We start from the raw sequence: 21,154 nt of genomic DNA on the forward strand, positions 1-21,154 counted from the left end.
TGTGCAGAGTGAGCAGCCATTGATTAACTTACTTTTAATGTTCACATTACATTTGTTTCACTCCACGAAAAAAAATTTGTTCAACAATCCTTTCAGAGTAACCATTTTATCTTGCAGTTGGATAAAAGGAAACTCATTTTTTTTTCTTTTTTTTTACAAATAAAATAAACACTGCTATATAAAAAAACAAAATAAATACATGCCATATAAAAGATATTAGGTATTATGTTTTTGGTATTATAGTATTGTATTTAATTATTAAACGTCAATGAGAAGATATCATGCAATGGAAAAATACACTGATTTTCTTGCTTAACAAAAATAAAGACATTTAATGCAATAATTACAATTAAATGCGGAAAATAGTAATAATGAAAAGATAATGAAAAGTAGGTGTCCACATTTTTGGCTAGTAGTACACAATGAAATTTGTAAATATAATAATTTTCTATCTTTATAGTTACTGTGCAGCGTATATAAAAAATAGTGGTTTTGAAATAAGGTGCAGTCATATTTATAATTGCTTTGAGAAATTTTGTGGGTGAAATTTCTACTGAATTCAGCACAATGAACTTTGCCCGATGGACTTCTGGTGGCGAAATACTATTTCCCCATTCACAAAGTCGAAATTCATGTTGGGTTCAGATTTGGTAAACTTTGACAATTCGTAGCACTGACCACTAGCAAGCCTCTTGGTTTGGCAGTGACTTCTGTGTGGGCAGAGATTTATATCATTGCCAAAGAGCAAAAATATCCACAACAAGGTGCTCATTCTATCAGTGTCTATTCAGCCATTTTTCTATAACACTATACTTCAATATTATAAATACATGCATAAAACATCTGTTTAGAAATCAATTATTTAGGGTTGGTTTGTTTGTTAGCTGCCAGAATAGTTTTTTTTGGCAAAATTCAGTTGAGCAAGGCTAAGAGTGAAAACATATTTATATTAAAGTTGATTATAATAGGATGCAGTTTTATTGTGCAACACCGCACACGTCTAGTATAGACACGGTATAGCATGTAAACAATGATATTATGGAAATAGACAAAAGTTTAAAATGCTCTTTGGTATTATGGTACATTTACACCATATTGAACATTTGGTATAATGTTCTCCCCCTTGATCTGCAGAATATCCTGACAGAATTAGTCAACATCATAAACATTTGAAAAAATAATAAACTCCTCAGGAAGTCGCTTAAAGCCCTTTTTAAACATTGATTTGTTTGATTTATATAAAAATATTTAGCTTAATTTTACCCTTGTTTCGTTATTGTGAACTCAATTCTGAACTATTTTAAGAGATTTTCTCCTCAGAATTCTTTATTTTTTACACATCTGCCATGTAAATGCACTGGGAATAGAGTTCTAGCTCTAGAAACATCTACATCTAGGGGTGGTAGAGGTGGGAGTTAAGACATGGAGGTTCTGTAAGGAGAGAACTACAACTAGGAGACCAAACACCACTGCTGGCTTCTGGACGGGGATGTGGAGATCTCTGTAACAGAGGAGGTATTGGTTACCATGTCTGCAGGGAGAGACTGGCTTTCCACTGAGGCATCCGTTTCAGATAATGCTTCTGACACACCTGTTCCCGAGGCCAAAGATGTATCTGCTTCTACCTGCGAACACAGGGAAAAAGAGCTTACATACTCGTACGATATCTGGCCACAGTTCCACAAGACTACAAAAAGTTAAAAATCGTTTTAAGTGGCCACTTAACACTTTTTAAAGAACACAAATTTGATTTTTTTTTCAGATCTTGCAAGGAAAACATACACATTAATGTGATCAAATTAAGAACAGCCATTACTATAGAGGTCTAGTGTTACCTTTGAGTATGTTGCTTCTGCTTTCTCCAAAATCTGTTCTGTAGAAGAAACCACGTCAGCAGAAACTGAGTCCTGCACAAAAAACAAAACAAAACAAAAAAAACAATGTCTATCACAATTGGTTACCTAAAACAGATTACGTCTAGTATCAAACTGAAGAGTTTGCATCATAAATTTATAAAGCACATTATGTTGTGCATTATAGTGATTTTCCATGGATAAGAGTTCTCTACATTGTGTCTATGAAAACCTCTTATGCATGACAGAATCATGGTATTGTATAGAACTCATGGTTTAGCAAAGGTACATAAATTGTTAAATTTTTAATAAAACAGATTTAAAAACTATACATTTTAAGACCAAAATTTTAGACCAAATTTAAAGTTAGATTTGCATGATGTTTAAAATTATTCATTGCATGCCACATTTGCAAATGGAGATCACAGCACTTGTGATTCTCAAGCAATGGGAGTATCTGAAAAATAATTAATGCAGACTCAATAAAAGAATGGAGTCATACTGCCCCCTAGGGGATGAGGACTCAATCAAACTGCATTGTTAAGAAAAGTCAAATCAAGATAATATTTATATTAAACTGGAGGCACAAAAAACAAAAAAAAACAAAAAAAAAACCAAACAAAAAAAAAAAACAACTGAAATGTGACAAAGCAGAACTATGAACCATGTGTTGGAAAGAGTAAGCATGTAGAAAACATGACAGTAAGAATATGAAACATCAGGAGGTGTCCAGGGCTGAAGTCTCTGATCCCTCTGCATTACCTCCACACTCACACTGGAGGAACCCTCAGAATTCAGAGAGGTGGGTGACCTTCCTCTTGCCTCCTCATCCTCATTTTTTATGGAATCTTCATAATCTTCATCATCTTCATCTGAAGCATCTTCCTCTCCATCTCCTGGTTTATCAAAGAGCTCCTCCTCTTCCTCGGGCTCCTGCTGTCCCATCACATCAGAGACACACACATGCACAGCAGCAGGCATGAACACAACCATGCAACCACAGAGACACACATTTTTTCATTTTTTTTTTTTTTTAAGAATTAACCAAAAGTGACAGAACAATAAAAATATTTACAAAAACACAGACTGTTGCTTTAAACAAATACTGTTCTTTTGTACTTTAATTTATCAAAGAATCCTGAAAAAAGGATCATGGTTTCCAAAAAATGACCAGCAGAACCATTTTCATTATTGATAACAATAAGAAATGTTTCATGAGCACCAAATCAGCATATTAAAATCCTTTCTGAAGGATCATGTGACACGGAACACTGGAGTAATTAATTACATTAATCAAATATATTAATTTATATGAATAAATATGCATTTTTAAATACATTAAAACAGGGTTATTTCAAATTCTAATAAGATTTCACAATAGTACTTTTTTCACTGTATTTTTGATCAAATAAAAACAGCCTTGGCTTTCTAACAGCTTATCTGTGCATGTATATAAATAGAAATGAACATTAATATAAAAAGACAAAGTAGATTATTGTACATTTAACATTTTTATAATAAATATGTGGAAATAACTACAAGAATATGATTCTTTTCAGTATTAGCATTTCTTATCATATGTAAAAGATACTTTAAAATAGGCATTATAAAATGAATATGTCCAGTCTATTTTTGTTATTTTGTTTTTTTTATCTATATATTTTTGTTTTGAAGTAACTGTTTCACGAAAGCAATAATGAACTATGCATCCTGTGCCCAACAAAGCCCTTTAGCCGTGACTATATACTGTACCTTATATTTATACACCTTATTTCTTAATTCTCATACCTGTGTTTCTGTGGGGGTATGGCTTCTCCTCTCAGAGATCCAGGTGAGCCTCTGCTCCGGTGTGGATTGCTCCACCGTCATCAGCGCTGCTCCTGACTTTTTCAGCCCATCCTCCTCTACATGCACAATCTTAATCTGACCACTCTCCTGCACACACATATTATAATCAGTATGTAACCATTGCCTCTGAATCATTAGATTGTAACAGTATTTAGTCTGACCTGTGTGTCTTCCTCAGCGATTGTGGGTGGAACACTGAGGGCCGGAGCATTGAGGGGTGTGGCACAGAGAGGTGGGACAGATGTCTCCTGTACCTCAATCGAGTATTCTAGAGCCAGCTGAGAGGAGACAAATATAATACTGAGCATTGTGTAAACTGTGTTTGTATGCTTGTGTGTGCATATACTGTATATGTATACCTGTTCAAGTTCCAGCAGTTGTTTCTGTAGTAGTTCTGCTTTTTTGAACACTAAGAGTGTATTTTCAGCTTTGTCAGGTAGACACAGACCATCCTTACAGTTCTGAATCTCAGCTACTGTCCTTTTCATCAGGTCAATCCTGTCTTTTGTTGACTGCAAACACACATGAAACACCCACCGTAATCAGGTGATTGATAGTAACTACATAATTTTAGTAATTTCCATGCCTGGTCAAATGTTTAAAAACAAGGCAAAATTTTCTTTTACCTTTAGACAGTCCTGACTGATGTCTTCTTTGGTGGTAAAAGTAGATTTGATTTTGGCAACATCTTTCTCCATGACCTTTACCTCTGTCTCAATGGCATCCACTTCTTAAAAAACGCGCACACACACATAAACAGATGAAATTCACAGATTCCTGAAATTCCTGAAATAAAATTTATTATTATTCCCTTTTACAGGTAAAACAAATGTGCATCCACATTTGGAAAATTATTCATAAATGAACTAATAAATTGAAGTTAATTATTTAATTAATCAAATATATAATTATGTATATTTAAGTGTGTATGTGTATGTCATATCCTCATTTATTTTATTAGATGTCAGTGTGCTCACTGCTGCTGCGTGCTCCAGCTGAGAGAGAGGTCCCAGCAGGCTGTGCTGCATGTCTGCCACACGTCGATCAGCATTTGAGAGCTCCTCCTCTAATGGACTGACATCAAAAACACTTCCCATCTCTGTCAGCACACTGCTGAAACCCTGTAGAGTCCGTCTCATCTGAGCAGAATCATCTAGAACCATCTAAAACACACACACATACACATTTAGATTATTATTTGACATGAAAATGATAAAGCACTTTTAGTCTAATAGCAAGTAGCCAAATACTAAGTTTAAACCCCACAGTGGGATGATACAGGTTTCTTCAGCAGTCAGCTAAATGATAATGATGTGTTTGAGAATAATACCTGCAGTGCATTCACGTGACTGTCCAGGCATCTGGCAGTGGTGTATGTGCATTGTGTCGTAAGCCATGACTGAGCCTCTGAAATCCAGCTCTGTGAAGCCTTCACCATCTCCTCACGCTCCTGCAGCCAGTCACGGACCTACACGGAGACAGTTTAAATAACACACTTTAGATAACACACAACTGAAGTCATGATTCAGTTATTATTCACTGAAACTCCTGTCTTCCTTTCATTCAACTCTGTCATGTTTAACTTCTTTGAAAAGCATCATGGGAGTCTGAGCAGGTGACCTTGCTGAGGAAGGTAGTCCTCTGTTCGGCCTGTTTGGTGAGGCGTGTGTGGGTCTGCTGAGTGTTGGCCAGACTGTCTAATAACAGGCGGCGCTCGTCCAGATGCAGTTCATTCACATCCTGTAGCTCCACCTCAACTGCCGTCAGACAAGTGTGTAAACAGTCCAACTCATCCCACACTCTCTGCAAAGGAACAATAAAACACAATAAACCTTCCATAGCTTTTTTTAATCTCTGTCTAGACTTCACAGTATAAAAAATAAAGTGATTTATGGATTATACATTGAGTATTTTGTTTAAAAATGGTGTAAATCAATTTAATAGATGAAACAATAAATTAAAAATTAGTTATTGGGTGTGTGCATCCAGTGAGCTTTTTCAAACTACTGTATGTGCAAGTACTTCAACTCTTTACTCTGTATTTAAACATAAATTGCAATAAGATTGATTTATTGAGCATCTTCATAAATGCTGATAAGCTCAGCATGCAGCACAATAAAAAAAATAAAAAATAGGCCCAGCACTGACTTGCAGCGTTACATTCACATTCACTAATATGAATATATTGTAATTTTACAATACAAAGTGTGTGAAACAGATCTTAGACTGAGCTAAACTTATGTCTGACCTTCTGTGTGCTCTCAGCTTCAGTGAAGTTCAGGCTCTTCTGTTCCAACCAGCTTTGAACTGATCCCAGACCTGCTTTAACCTCAGAGATTTTAGCACCCAGCCTGTGAAGTGGGCCACTTTTCTCCACAGCCGTCTTGACCTGAGAGTGAGTGAAATGGACATAAAAACAGACAAATGTCATTTAAAATCAATGGAATTACTATTATCACTCTTAATTAACAAACCCACAGGGCTTACCTAACTACTCTGGTGTGTGTGTGTGTGTGTGTGTGTGTGTGTGTGTGTGTGTGTGTGTGTGTGTGTGTGTGTGTGTGTGTGTGTGTGTGTGTGTGTGTGTGTGTGTGTGTGTGTGTGTGTTTGAGTGTGTATATGGATGATGCAACACACCTCTTACACCTGTGAATGAATGTGTGTGTTGAGTATGTGTCTCTGATGCAGGGATATATCTATTCTAGAGTGAGATGTTCTTCTTTCTTAATTCATTAAAGATTAGATAAATAGCAGTGAGTATGATGTTTAAAAGGTGTGAGCGAAGCACATTTATTTGTATTAAATTCAGTATTGAGTAAGAGTATTTCATTTTCTGGTGCTCTTGTAAGCGCACAATGTCAATATTAAAATAAGACATTTTTTAGACAAATGTAGCTGATATCTTAATGAGAAGTTCCCAACTAAAAAAAGTTATGTTTTGATGAATGTAAAATCTGGGTGCTAAAACAATAAGTTGGGAACCATTCAAAGAATGCATCAAACCTGCTCCTCCACTTCCTGTAATGACTGTGAGACTTCCTGTAATAGTCCCTCTATCTCTTCTGGAACTGATGTGTTTTTGTCAGAGCACATCATCTTCAAGCTTTCCGAAATACGCTGCAGAACGGCCTTCTGGGTACACAGTTGTGAGTGAACCTCCTGTTTTGAAAAAAAGCGACATTACTCATCAATTAGGTTACATTAGTAACGAGTACATCCATGTACTGCACAAATAACCATTTTCAATTTTGTCCATGTAATTTCAAAAGTACTTTTTGGTACAAGAGGGTTTTCTTTTTCCAAAACAAAGCTCATCGAAGCATCAAAAAACAAGAACAGCAAAGATAACTCAATTTGACTGGTTCCCCAAATTACACAAGCATTCACTGAGGGCAGTCGCAAAGTGAGCATAGAGAAACAGACAAAACTTTTGAAATTTGAAGTAGTTTCTGTGGTCAAAATATATATGGTGATATAATATTATAAAACAGGAAAATCATGTAAGAGTTGTATTCAAATAATTGTAAATTACAGATCCAGGAATAAAAACATAACCTATAATTTTCCCTTCAGACTCTTCCATTTTTCTTTGTACATCATGATGAATATCAGCAGATATTTTACCATGTGTTCACAAGTTTTACTTTAATAAAAACAGGTTATACATTTTACAGCGGAAGAATTTCTATTTTAAGATTCTAATGGATATAAAAGATCAAAATAGGTACAATAAAACAAACACTTACATTGATAGGAACACCAGAAAGCACATGGAAACGCACAATGTGATTTTCTTATATTTATGTGATATTCAATCGATGCATATCAGTCTTTCATTTAGCACTAGTCTTGCTGGCTGACCCAGTCACTGATGATGCTCTTAGTCCCTCAAGCTTTAAGATAACAGAACCAGAACAATCCACACAATAAGCTCTCTCTAGCTCTCTCAGCCCTGTTCACCTCTCCTGTTAGTGAGATAAAGCTTCAACCCCCTATTTATATTATAATGAGCCATTTTAGATCGAAAGAAAAGCTGCATAAACAAGATTCCAAAATTACTAAAAACCCAGAGGGATTCAGAGTCAGAAAGGACCATGCGTTAGAGAGAGAGAGGAAGATTACCCATTCAGATCACTCTATTTTATTAACAGTTATGACTTCTGCTGTTCTTCATAATATTTTATGTTTATTCCTGCTCATTCTGTTTTATTGCTTTAACATTTTGGTAGTATAGTATAGGACACATTCAAGAAAAGTGATTTGAGAGGGGGGGGGGGGGGGGGTTGTGTGTTAGAGAGATAGAGAGTGCATTAGCTGACATCATTACTGGCATTGGGATCAGACCTGGAGGATCCACTTACAGGTGTTTGTGTGTCTTAAGGGGATACTAAGTGTTTGCTTGTGAGAGTGAATGTGAAAAAGAGAGAAAGTGTGTGTGTATCTGAAACAGTGAAAAGAAATTGTGTGGGAATGTTGGACATGACTCAGCAATTCAATCAGAACACTAACACAGTGCCCTCTCTTCTGTGTGTGTGTGTGTGGTGGTGGTGGTGGTGGGGGGGGGTAATGAGAGAGACAAACGGCAGAATCTACTGCAGTGTGTGTGTGTGTGTGTGTGTGTGTGTGTTTGTGTGTGTTTGAGAGAATAACTGTTTAAAAGTCTTTGAATCTTTAAGAGTGTGTGTGTTTGAACTGATTGGATGGAACAGCCTATTCAGCGCAACAAACAGTCACTCTCTCTCTCACACAGTGTTTTAACTAGACAAAGCACAAGCAAATAAAAGGATATTTTGTTGATTGGTTGGTTTCCATTTCTACAAACTGCTTGTCTCTCGGAAGAGCCTGATTGAGACGACCAATACTGAACAATAAAACCTAACACTAAACAGCATTGTATGCCAGTAGCGACAGTATCTCTGATGCCCAGACATAAACACTGCCACATTAATTAATCTGTCAGTGTCTATGCAGTTTTATTAATTTGTAAAATATAATTTCAGTATACATCTGCACTTTTGTATGTGCTTTGCTCTTCCAGTATGTCATGAGATCTGTTAAGTCCAGGGCACATTGAATCTGTCAGTCTTCTCTTTCAAAAATCTACATGACAAAAAAACTGGCACAAAAACAATGAAGACTTCAGTTAGTAGACAGCATTAAATATACACAAAAAGCAAGCAACTAATCAAAATAGAAAACTCAAATTTACTTAATTTAGTGGAAAACATAGCAAAGAACAATAGCATTGAACTAAATGCATTGAACCATTGCTGCTACACCACAATTACAGTGGACATCCTTTGCAAAATTCACTTTTACATGGTGTTAGCATATAAATGTCTTAGTAGTTTATGGACACAACCACCCTACAATGATAAAAATCCAATCACTCCAATTCATTTTTTTTAATCCCCCAAAAAATAAACTGTCAATTATCAAGCCGTTTTGATTTTCTGAGGAATATGACACCATACTGCTCATGCCCCATCCACAACCGCTGACAGACTGTCCCATATTTATATATTTATATATTTCCACCCATCAGCCAGTTGTACACTGTCTACCATTTTCTCCATGCTCGAGCAGCTGTAACAACAATAAATATCTCCTAAGCAATGCAGGTGTTTTGTAGTTGGATGTAAAAGTGAACACAAGAGTCTTCATTTTCTCCAGACATTAGAGCCACTGAGGACACATTGGATTATTTTTGTTTTTGATGGTAATGCGCAACCAAATACACAAAAAATAGAAGAGAAGGGTGGGGTGAGCTGTAGCTTATTATCATTTAAAGAGACATGCACCAAAATGGAACAGCTGTTTTTGACAAGGTAAAAAGGGTGTTGTCTAACACGATCATTTAGGAATTTTAACCAAACTATTTTGCAGACATTTCATGAAGACCCTAAATAATCATACCAACTTGCGGAAAATGGGTATCCAATGTCCCCTTTAAAAAGCTACACTGTTTTGAAAGCAGATGGTTTGTCATGCCAACTGAAAAAATGTAGTCAATTAGTTGTGCAACAAATTATTCACCAACACGAATAGGTGGAGTATTATTCATGGGTGAGATGTATTATTAATGCAGTGCATCATGCAGAATGAGGGCAGTGATAATGAAGTTTGCTGGCCACAGTTAGGGACAAACAGAACATTGTGTCAATGTCAATGTGTCAATTAGTAATTCTCAGGCTGGTGCAATAGATTTACTAACTTTAATAAATCTTGCTTGTGCAAAGTTATAATGCAATTCTTTAACTCAAGTAAAAAAAAAAAATACAAAAAAAAAAAAAAACATCTAAAGTAGATAAAAACCAGCTTAACAAAGCACAATCACAAGACAAGTGACTAACCTGTAGTTGTTTCTTGCTGGGCTCGTGCTCCAGTACAGCGAGGTGAGAGTTGGCAGATTCCAGCCATTCTCTGACTCCCTCCAGCTGCTCCTGCACTCGTTCCCTCTCCTCCACCTCTGTTCTTACTGTCCTCAGACCCTGAGAGCTACGTTCCTTTAGACTGCAGGACACACAAGGTAAAAGACATGTTAAAAAAAAAAAAACATATATACGTCCCTGAAACCACATCTTCATACTGTACGTGTAAAATATAATCCAAATATTTAGCTGAGATTGTGTGCAGTTTAATGGTGTTAAGTATGGATGTGTTCATTTGGCCTCTCTGGGATGGGACATTGGCATCCAAAGTTGACCTACTTCAGTCTGTAAGCCCACTGATTTGGAATTAATGTGTGGACCACTGGGACATGGAGTCCACAATAGGAAATATTAGTCAAAAGACAATCATGTTTCGAGAAAACCAAAATTAAAGATAACCTTAAAATAGAAAGAAGGAAAAGAAAACTGAAAAAAGGCAATTAGCAATACGCAAAGTAGATGCCTGACCTATGGTAATGTTCTTGCAAGGCTTGAAGCTCTTGGCACAGCTCAATGGGCGGAGCCTGTTCCAGGTTGGGTGGAACGCCAAGCAACCTTGCAGCTCTTAATTCCAAAGCGGAGAGAGCTCTTTGTTCACAGTCCAGTCTGTCCTGGTACTGGGACCAGAAGAGCAGCAGATCTTGCAGCTCCTCACCAGTCAGATTCTCTCTGCTGCTGTCTGGAAGTTCTGCATCCATTTGCTCCAGCACAGTGGCTGCCTGCTCCACCTGCAGAATGACAGCAAAGAAGAACAAGCTTAGCTCTTCTTATCTGCACAACAGTCTTTCATAGTGTAATGTTCTATTTAGAGTAAGCATGCCGAAATGCATTACATCGTTAGTTCACATGCATGTTGATAAGTTTTGGTCATGGCACTTACACTCCTTGTGACGCTGCTCCACTCTGCTTCCAAGTGTTCTGAGCGTGTCTGCAGATCATTGGCACAGCGCTGTAATTTTGCCACCTGAGCCCAGATAGCACTCACGGCATCCTCCCTGTTGGCTCTGCACCCATACAGTGAACACCACTCTCTCAGATTCTCCAGTTTTCCAGGAAGTATGGCAACCTCTTCCACTAGAGCCTAAAAAGATGAGGAATATACTTAAATGTAATAGCCTACCAGCAAAACCATATGGATCTCATTGCATCAGTTGGCAAACCACACAGATAAATGATACAGATCTTCAGGTTAAAAGGGGAACTAATGCTAACAAATACAATTCTTTCTACAGGAAAGGGTTTTATTTGACTTTACCTTGAGTTTCTGTTGCTGGTCTTTGCAGTCTTTGTGTGAAGTAATTTTTTTGGAAGCACACTTTAACAGCAATGTTTCCAAGTCTCTCACTTGCTGGCAAAGCTTCTTGTAGCATTTACGAAAATGTTTCTGGCACTCAACACACTGTTATGGAAAAAAACAGGTTAATTTCGACATGGGGTATTTGTAAATTGATGACAGAATGATAATGTTTCATAAAGATTTGAGATTTGACAAGCATAGTAAGTAGATTGTGGTTAACAGTAATTATGTATCTTGATTAATGATTATGACCATTTACTTAGGAAAAAGTTTGTATACAGTATAATAAGCTTTCATACTATTGTACAGTATGTACCTCTTCAAAGATTCTACATGAATTTGAGCCTGGGCCTTGAGGGTTGATAGCCTGACCAGGAGCTCGCCTAGAACCTGCGTGTGTAGAAATTCAATCTGCTGTGGCTTGAAGCAGGGATGTTGGGGGGTTTGAGCTTGAAGCTGTGAAACAAGTGACTGGAACTCTGTGTCTAGGGTCAGTAAAGCATGCTGTGTGTCCTTGAGTCTTTCTGAGCAGCTTCTAGCAGAGCAGATTGAGGGAAGGAGGACCAACGCAGCTCTTTGGAGAAACCGAATGGTATCAATCACTGCTTTGGTGTAGTTCTTCAACAGTTCTTTAGCTTTAGATAGGCTCATCTGAAAAGCCAGCAGAAATCTTCCTTGACTTTATCTGCTTAAATATATATTTTCAACAACTATATTGCAAAGGAACAGATCAATGAAACTGTCAAAGATGAAACAGAGTAAACTTACCATTCGTTGATCACACTTTTCCAAAACCATATCCTTCAAGCAAGTAAGCTGTTTGGAGTCCTGTGGAGGTTGAGCTCCAATCTTTTTTTCAAGAAACTCAAGCACTCGCATTCTAGATTCTACATTCTTTCTAAGTACAAGGCACCTTCTTAGTTGTTTTTCGATCACTGCCTCTTTTGGTTCAATACTACAAGGCCTTTTCAACTCCACATTAGTGTCTTTGAGGAATTGCTTAAGTACTCTTTTTTCTGATGGATAATGAATATGTTTTAGCAGATCCCATTCCAATATCTGAAGATTATTGTTCACTGCCAACTCTGAGGTTTTGAGACTTTCCAGGATTTGTTTAAATCTTGCTTGTTCAGTAGAGATCTGAGATGGATATAGATCTGCTAAGATTTCCTCCAGTTCATCCATTGTTTCCTCACACAAGAGTTTTATTAAATTGATTTGGATCAGTAGGGCCTGACAGGCTCTGTAGCGTTCCTCTTTGCTGATGCTCTCATCTTTGGTCCTTGGGATTTGAGTCTCCATTTCTTCCTTGACATCGTCAATGCACCGACTGAAGCTCAAGTACCTTTCATGAGCTTGTGATTTGAGTTCCAAATCAATCATTTTGTGGTACAGTTCAGTAATAACACCTAACAGCTCTCTTCTCTTGTCCTCTGAACAGAGACTGACTTGCTCAACCTGAGATTTGCGTTCCATAATCATCTGTTTGAAGGGTTCAATAACAGAGAGGGTATCCTTGGTAACAGGAAACCTGTGTCTTTTTACATCAACTAACATTTGTCTCAGGCTGTTCTCAAGAGATGATACCTTCCTCTGAGAAGATTCTTGGCACTGCATGACATCCATAACTTTTTGGCAACATGCTTTCTCATAGAGAACAATGCTCTTGATGTCCTCTTGAAGGCTGGTGAGTTTCTCATAGAGCTGAGTATTCTCTGAGACACTTAGCTCTGATGCAATGTCTCTGCTTTTCATCAGAAGGGCTTCAGTGACCGCAGACTGCTTTTCTGCCTCTCCAAGAGTGTCCTGGATCTGTCTCAACCTGCGATCCAGGTCTGCCACACTCAAACTTTGATAATCCTCTTTTCTCAAAGCTACCCTCTGCCGATGTACAACCACCCAGGAATCAATATCTGCTATTTGCTCTGACATCTTCTCCCGGGTCTGAAGACCTGACTCCATCTCACGAACTGCCTCAGCCAGTTTTCCTGCTGTTGATTTGGACAAATTTTCTAGGATATTCAAGGATGAGGTCACCATCGAAACATCAGCCTCATCTAGTTCACAAATCAGCTCAGTGACTTCCTCAACCAAAGCCTTCAACTGGGTTTGCTTGGAGCTCATCTCAGACTGCGATTTCTTTAAATTTTTTATCTGTCGATGGACCTCTTCTGGAAGCAAAGACACCTTTTTCTGTCGTCCTATGACATCACATTCTGTCTGCTTGGCCCAAGCCAGAGCATCTGTCATCACCTTTACAATTTTACTTAACGTTGGGTTGCTGCTGCTAGGGGTTGCAGCTGCTAAATTTTCACCCATTTGAGCCTGCTGATCTTTTATATGCTGAAGGTCCTGCACTATGCTGGATGTCTCTGCCTTGAATTGGAATTCCTTGGCAAGTGCCTCAGAGGTCTGCTGAAGGTAGAGGCACTGCTGATGGGTGAAAGTGAGATCAGCATTTAAAGTCATAATTTCTTGAGCTCTCTTGCTATCCCATAAAACTGGTGAGGTTTTCGATGCATCCAAGGTCTTCTGAATGTTCTCGAGATGGTCTTTTAGGGCACTGACCTCTTGAATAAGGCTGCCAATTTCTTTAGCATAGGCTTTAACCTTGTAAAGACCAATCTCTGCATCCTTCGCCAGCGCCCTCCACTGGCTTTGCAAGTTGTTTTGCTGTATTTCAGCTGCTTGTCTCTGAGGCACACTGAGGTAGGGGGACAGTTTTGCATGAGTCTGAGTTAACTCACCCAGAGCTGTCTTTTCCTGCTCCATGTTTCTCAAGAAAGAGAGCAACCGTTCCTCCTCGGCAAAACTGCTCACGGCTGGGGAGCTAGAGATATAAAAGATCATTTATGGGTCTTTACATTCTAATAAGTGGTTTAGTGCAACAATAAACTTAGTGTTTAATGTGAGTAAAGAAACAACTTGCTTAATAGTAAATACGTACAATCTCAGTGCTGCATGCTCAATTTTGAGTCTCTCCAGAATAGCTTTGATTTTCTGGGTCTGTCTGTCAAAATCTGCAACCATCTGTAGCTGAGCTTCCTTGGAGTGAACAGAGCTTGCTGCATCCCACAAAGCTGCACTCCACTGGGCACTCAGCTGTTGCATCCCTTCGGGGTCATGAACTGTGCCATTAGTGCCACTGTCAATGTCTCCATTAGCCTGGTCTTGCCTAGACAGCATAGATACCTGTCTCTGGGCACACCTTCTACATTCCTAAAATAATATAAGAATACAAATGAGCCCAAACATAACTCCGGATTCTAATATAATAAATAATTAAATAAATAAAAATAAGCAACACTACTTTTACATATTAAATATTGTCTCACCTCAGCCTCCTCTAGTTGTTTGGCCATGTCTGTGGAGTTCAGAGCAGCTGGGCAAGTTCGGAGGTCCAGTAAATGGAACACTAGCCTTTTTAACCGAGCTTCAAGATCAGTGCTGGAAGTGTCAAGAGTTTCTTGGTACTTTCATGTGGCATACCCTAAAAAAAAAGCTTTTTGAAAGAACAGCTGACATAATGCACACATCATTTTTGTTTATGTTTATTCTAAACGTATGTCTTGACACTGTTTAAATCACAGTATTGAAAGATTATGTGTACTTCAATTCAGGTGCATTTACATTGTGATTGTGCCTCAGATGCAATCAACTGAAACTCTGTTTACAAAAGTGAGACCCAAATAACCCATATAATTAGCCCATAGGTCAGCATCAGGTCAGTGTTTCATGAGCTCTCCATAAGAGAGGTCCTATCAGGTCATCATGAGGTGCACTGGCTCTCCATGGGGTGTTATTGTATTGTTTATAGCACATTTGTTACCAGGTATAAAGATATGGTCTCACAGACATTACCTGGGGTTAAGATTCTTTGAAGGACTATAACATCATTGCTGAAGAACTGCTACACTACTGCCTTCAATAAATTTTTCTCCCCACAAGAATTTTGGTCAAGCTTACTAATTTTATGTATTAAAGAAATCTAGTACATTGACGAGCCACCCAAACAATTGCTAAGCCAAATACAGCAAAATCTAACAGTATTTTGAATTAAATGTTATAGTGGTTAACATTTTTAAATATTACCTCCATGAGCACACTTTTTGATCCCTTTTCCGTCATTTTTTTGATCTCCATGAAGATATCCTTCATTGTAGGTCCCTCTGGCTCCCCCTCTTCCTCTGCTGGACTCTCAGTGATTTCAGGCATGAGACCGACTTGGGGAGAAACTTCCATATCTTGATCTTGTGTCTGCAACACATAAAAGATTAGCAGAGTAAACTAATTGCTGAACTGAAGACTAGCAACTGCATAATCTCAAATACAGGATAAAAGACTGTAGATGCATAACTGAGATATTAAAGTAGTTAATGAACTACATTTAATCAAACTCAATCAACAACACAAATTAAAAATCAGAAAGCCATTCCCAACATTTACAGTGCCATAAGGAAGAGTTGATGGAACAGAAAAAATGTTTATGCCCTCTCCGTAAGCCTGACCATTTTTAATGATTTAAAGAGTATTTATTCACTGATAGAGGGCTCTAATGACTGCATGCATGGAGCTGAATACAAATAGATACATATAGGTGGGTTATTCGGGAGCTACAGATGTTAATTGATGGAAAAAGCAATCTTTTAACAAGGTTTCACAGTTAAAACCTAATGCTGTAGCTCTGCTTGCTCATTTAGACAATTGGACTGTTGGAAAAAAAGGGAATTAATTTCACCCTACAAATCAAATATCGAGACATCCTCAGTTGATGACTTCCATTACAGTCCAGCATGCAGATAACATGCAGATTTGTTCCTTTTGGTGAAATCATGCACATTAAAGTTACCTGCATTTCACTGATGTTCTCTGTTTGATTTATTACACTTATTGATTCTGGGTCCTGCCCCTCCTCTTGCTGCTCCTGACCAACCAATGACTTTGTATCATACTCATTTTTATCTTCCTGTTTAGTTATTGCTTCAACATCAGCTTTCACTTCCAGTCTTACAAACTTAGAAATATTTTCATTGTCTGAAGTTTCTTTGTCGCTGGTTGTTGGAGTTGGTATGACCTGTGGCTCTTCTGGCGCTAATGGAGCTCTTTCAGCTTCTATTTGATCTTTCTTTTGACTGGTTGGTGGAGTTGGTAGGGCAGGTAGACATTCAGGAGTGGTTGAAACCATCTCAGTTTCCACTTGGCTGTCTTTTTGCCTCAGAGGTGGAGTTGGGTTATATAGGCTCATATCTTCTTTTATATTAGAAGCAGCTGTGACGATTTCTTTTTCAACTTTGCTATCTTTCCTTCTTGTTGGCAGTGTGGGTTTCACAAAGGTCCCTTTCTCTTCTTGGTTTTTGCAAACTGCCACATCACTTTCAACCTGACTAATTTTGCGTCTGACAGGTGAAGTTGGTTTAACAGTGTGCTCCTCCTTGTCTTTATGTTCAACAGTTTGCTCATTATCACTTTTTCCTATTTCAGCACTGTAAAATAATGTGTCATTCTCTGGCTTATCCTTGCATCTTCTTGATGGTGGAGTTGGTTGAGGCGCCAGATCAACTGATAATCCTTGATCTTCACCTTTTTCTTTACGTCGTCTTGCCGGTGGTGTGGGTTGGGTCTCTAGATCGAGCGATAATCTACTATCTTCTTTTTCTTTACGTCGTCTTGCCGGTGGTGTGGGCTGGGTCTCCAGATCGAGCGATAATCTTCTATCTTCTTTTTCTTTACGTCGTCTTGCCGGTGGTGTGGGTTGGGTCTCCAGATCGAGCGATAATCTACTATCTTCTTTTTCTTCACGTCGTCTTGCCGGTGGTGTGGGTTGGGTCTCCAGATCGAGCGATAATCTACTATCTTCTTTTTCTTTACGTCGTCTTGCCGGTGGTGTGGGTTGGGTCTCCAGATCGAGCGATAATCTTCTATCTTCTTTTTCTTTACGTCGTCTTGCTGGTGGTGTGGGCTGGGTCTCCAGATCGAGCGATAATCTTCTATCTTCTTTTTCTTTACGTCGTCTTGCTGGTGGTGTGGGCTGGGTCTCCAGATCGAGCGATAATCTACTATCTTCTTTTTCTTTACGTCGTCTTGCTGGTGGTGTGGGTTGGGTCTCCAGATCGAGCGATAATATACTATCTTCTTTTTCTTTATGTCGTCTAGCTGGTGGTGTGGGTTGGGTCTCCAGATCGAGCGATAATCTTCTATCTTCTTTTTCTTTACGTCGTCTTGCTGGTGGTGTGGGTTGGGTCTCCAGATCGAGCGATAATCTAATATCTTCTTTTTCTTTATGTCGTCTAGCTGGTGGTGTGGGTTGGGTCTCCAGATCGAGCGATAATCTTCTATCTTCTTTTTCTTTACGTCGTCTTGCTGGTGGTGTGGGTTGGGTCTCCAGATCGAGCGATAATCTAATATCTTCTTTTTCTTTACGTCGTCTTGCTGGTGGTGTGGGTTGGGTCTCCAGATCGAGCGATAATCTACTATCTTCTTTTTCTTTATGTCGTCTAGCTGGTGGTGTGGGTTGGGTCTCCAGATCGAGCGATAATCTTCTATCTTCTTTTTCTTTACGTCGTCTTGCTGGTGGTGTGGGTTGGGTCTCCAGATCGAGCGATAATCTACTATCTTCTTTTTCTTTATGTCGTCTAGCTGGTGGTGTGGGTTGGGTCTCCAGATCAAGCGATAATCTACTATCTTCTTTTTCTTTACGTCGTCTTGCCGGTGGTGTGGGCTGGGTCTCCAGATCAAGCGATAATCTACTATCTTCTTTTTCTTTACGTCGTCTAGCTGGTGGTGTGGGTTGGGACTCTAAATCAAGTGAAAACCTCTCACGTCCCATTTTCTCTCTACGTCTTCTGCTTGGTGGGGTGGGAAGAACTTCTCCCTCTATCTGTGATTCAATATTTAAAAATAACCTATCACATTTATGTCGTCTGGTGGGAGGTGTTGGTGTGACATCCACCTTGTCTAACTGGACCTCAGTTTCACCATCATTTTGTCTTCTGACTGGTAGGGTTGGTTTAGGCTCAGCTTCTATGAATTGCCTTTTATTAACCAATGTCTTTTTTGTCACTTCCTCTTCAGGGATATGCATGGTGTCCACAGGTTCCTTCTCTGATGTTGTTGACATTTTTACCTTGTTTGATTGGACATCAGTTTCCCCCTTATTTTGTTCCCTGGCTGGTGGTGTCAGTATAGGTTCCCCTTCTAGGCATTGTGCTTTATCATCTAATAGAGTCTTTATCTCGTCTTCTACAATGACACTGGTAGCCTCTGCACCTTCAGGTTTCTTCTCTGATGTTGTTGAAATATTCACCTTGTTTGATTGGACAGCAATCTTCTTTTCATTTCTTTGCCTGGCTGGTGGTGTTGGTTTAGGTTCAGCTTCTATGGAATGTGCTTTTTCATCTGATGGGGCCTTGTTTGTCTCTTCTTCTACAATGACATCTGCAGTGTCTCCAACTTCATGTTTTTCCTCTGGTGTCAGTGAGACATTAATACTTTCAGATTGACCCTCAGTGTCCCAGTCATTCCATTCCTTAATGACATACAAGGCTTCTTCACATTCAGTTTTCTCCTCTGATGATACATCCACCTTTTCTGACTGGACATCAGTTTTGTGGTCACTCCTCTGCATGATTGAAAGTGTCAGTTCAGGTTCAGCCTCTACAGATTGTCCTTTATCATCTGATGATGTTGTCTTTGTCTCCTCTTCTACAATGATATCAATGGCCTCTTCACCTTCAGCTTTCTCCTTTTGTGTTAAGACGTCTACATTGTTTGACTGGGCGTCAGTTTTACTATCATTTCTTTGCCTGACTGGCGGCATCATTTTAGGTTCAGATTCCATTAATTGTGCTTTTTCACCTGATGGGGTCTTGTTTATCTCTTCTTCTACAATAACATCTGCAATAACAACTTCAGGTTTCTCTTCCTGTGTTAGTGAGACATTAATTATTTTGGGTTGTGCCTCAGTGTCCCAGTCAATTGGGAACTTGACTGGAGGTGTTAGTTTTGGTTCAATTTCTTTGGATTGTGCTTTACCACTTGATTGGGTCTTTGTCTCTTTTCCCAAAACGACACCAATGGCTTCTTCACCTTCAGGCTTTTCCTCTACTCTTGTTGAGACATGCATTTTGTTTGTTTGGACCTCAGTTTCTACCTCATTTTGTTGCTTGATTGGAGGTTTAAGTTTAGGATTAGTTTTAATTAATTGTGTTTTATCATCTGATGGGGTCGTTTTTGTCTCTTCTTCTACATCGACATGCATGACTCCAACTTCCCTTGTCAGTAGGTTTAGGTTTGTATCAGCCGGTTCAGATGCTGATGCTTCTAAAGGTCTGTTTGTGCTGGCTAGAACCCCTGTTTCTGTTTTATCAGATTTTGCCTCATATTCCATCTCCATTCTTTCTGATCCCTGAACCTGTGCCTCAGAGGGTTCCCTGGAAAGAGTAGCTTCACAAGCATGACGTCTCTGCATCTCCACACCCTCAGGGAAGTCTAGAATAATAGATCCGCATTGGATTACATGCAGACCATTATTTGTAGTCCAGTTCCTCTCTCTTTCAGCAATTGCAGCATTTGATCCATTGTTCCAAGTAAAGGTTCCAATACCTCTGGCAGCATCATCTCCACTACTGTGTTCTTCAGCAGGTGGACCTCCTGTTGTCTGCACTTGTCCGTTAGTGTCTGTTTCATTGAGCTGTGACTGCTCTGGTTCTATTGCTGAACTAATTTCTAAAACATTCACCATACTTGGCTCATAAAGAGAAGACTGTATGCTAATTGGTTCTATGGCTACTTCAGAAATTCCAGCTTCTAGAGGGGCCATTGTTTCATGCTCTTGCTTGCCCAGTGTCTTCTCATTTAAAATAGAACTAGTAGAGGCTGCTTTCACCGTAGCATCATCTGTGGATGTGTGGGAATATGTCTCTGCACTATCTGTGCCCACTGTATCCAAATTTAAAATGAACGCAGCAACCTTTTTGGTTTGTGCTTCACCTTCTCCACAAGGTTCCCCTTGAGAATGTGAAATATATGAGTCCTCTTCCTCTTTCTCTGGCTCTGCAGTCACTGCTTCAGAGTTCTCCACTTCTACTCTACCAGTAACTGAACTCACAACTACAATAGACAACTGGCTTTCTTGTCCTTCTGTGCTAAGACTCTCAGTGCTGTGTAATTCCAAGTCTGTGTCTTGCACTGTGGTTTCATAGCTGTAGACAGCTGCAGATGAGGAAACTGGCATCTTTTCATTTGCAATCTCATCATTATCAGACTTTGTTTCCAAAGCAACAGAAACAAAATTCTCACTTTTAGTTTCATTTGCACCATGGCTGCTTGTAGAAACCGCAGATTCATATACTCTTGCTGTTGGTTCAGGTAGCATCTCTGTGGTTAACGGTACAGTTGTTTTGACTTCAGTCTGTTCAGTGTCAGTCTTTAATATTGGTAGTGATTTTCTTGGAGCATGAATTTCTGTTTCAGTCGAAGTTTCTGAGATTACACATAGAGGGATCTTGCTGTCAAGGTATTCAGATGGCTGTACCTTAGCTTGTTCACTGTCATCTGTCATCTCAAAGCTCTCCGTGATAAACGATGAAGAAGAAACAAATTCCGAATGTTCAGGGTCCTTTGTTGAAGGTGTCACAGCAGAAACCTACAAATTATATTTATCATATATACATAGTACTGCACATAATAGCCAGATACAACAAAAGTCTGGAAATATGTTTGTATAT

General features: G+C 38.9%; 1 protein-coding gene across 1 annotated transcript in view; it reads right to left on the reverse strand.

Moving 5' to 3' along the window:
- The window catches only part of LOC109063916, an 89,009-nt gene that overhangs the window by 38,677 nt on the left and 29,178 nt on the right, over nt 1-21,154 (reverse strand). Inside the window, 23 exon segments of the mRNA XM_042769340.1 lie at nt 1,527-1,625; nt 1,836-1,907; nt 2,616-2,789; nt 3,642-3,788; nt 3,863-3,979; nt 4,061-4,213; nt 4,328-4,432; nt 4,679-4,864; nt 5,032-5,169; nt 5,322-5,504; nt 5,950-6,090; nt 6,705-6,860; nt 10,055-10,214; nt 10,601-10,860; nt 11,013-11,213; nt 11,388-11,532; nt 11,746-12,080; nt 12,198-14,259; nt 14,377-14,648; nt 14,765-14,889; nt 14,892-14,919; nt 15,522-15,686; nt 16,279-21,072. Coding sequence (XP_042625274.1) covers nt 1,527-1,625; nt 1,836-1,907; nt 2,616-2,789; nt 3,642-3,788; nt 3,863-3,979; nt 4,061-4,213; nt 4,328-4,432; nt 4,679-4,864; nt 5,032-5,169; nt 5,322-5,504; nt 5,950-6,090; nt 6,705-6,860; nt 10,055-10,214; nt 10,601-10,860; nt 11,013-11,213; nt 11,388-11,532; nt 11,746-12,080; nt 12,198-14,259; nt 14,377-14,648; nt 14,765-14,889; nt 14,892-14,919; nt 15,522-15,686; nt 16,279-21,072 — 10,218 coding nt within the window.

The sequence above is a fragment of the Cyprinus carpio genome, chromosome A13 (genome assembly GCF_018340385.1).
Source record: "Cyprinus carpio isolate SPL01 chromosome A13, ASM1834038v1, whole genome shotgun sequence".
NCBI classification, from domain to species: Eukaryota; Metazoa; Chordata; class Actinopteri; order Cypriniformes; family Cyprinidae; genus Cyprinus; species Cyprinus carpio.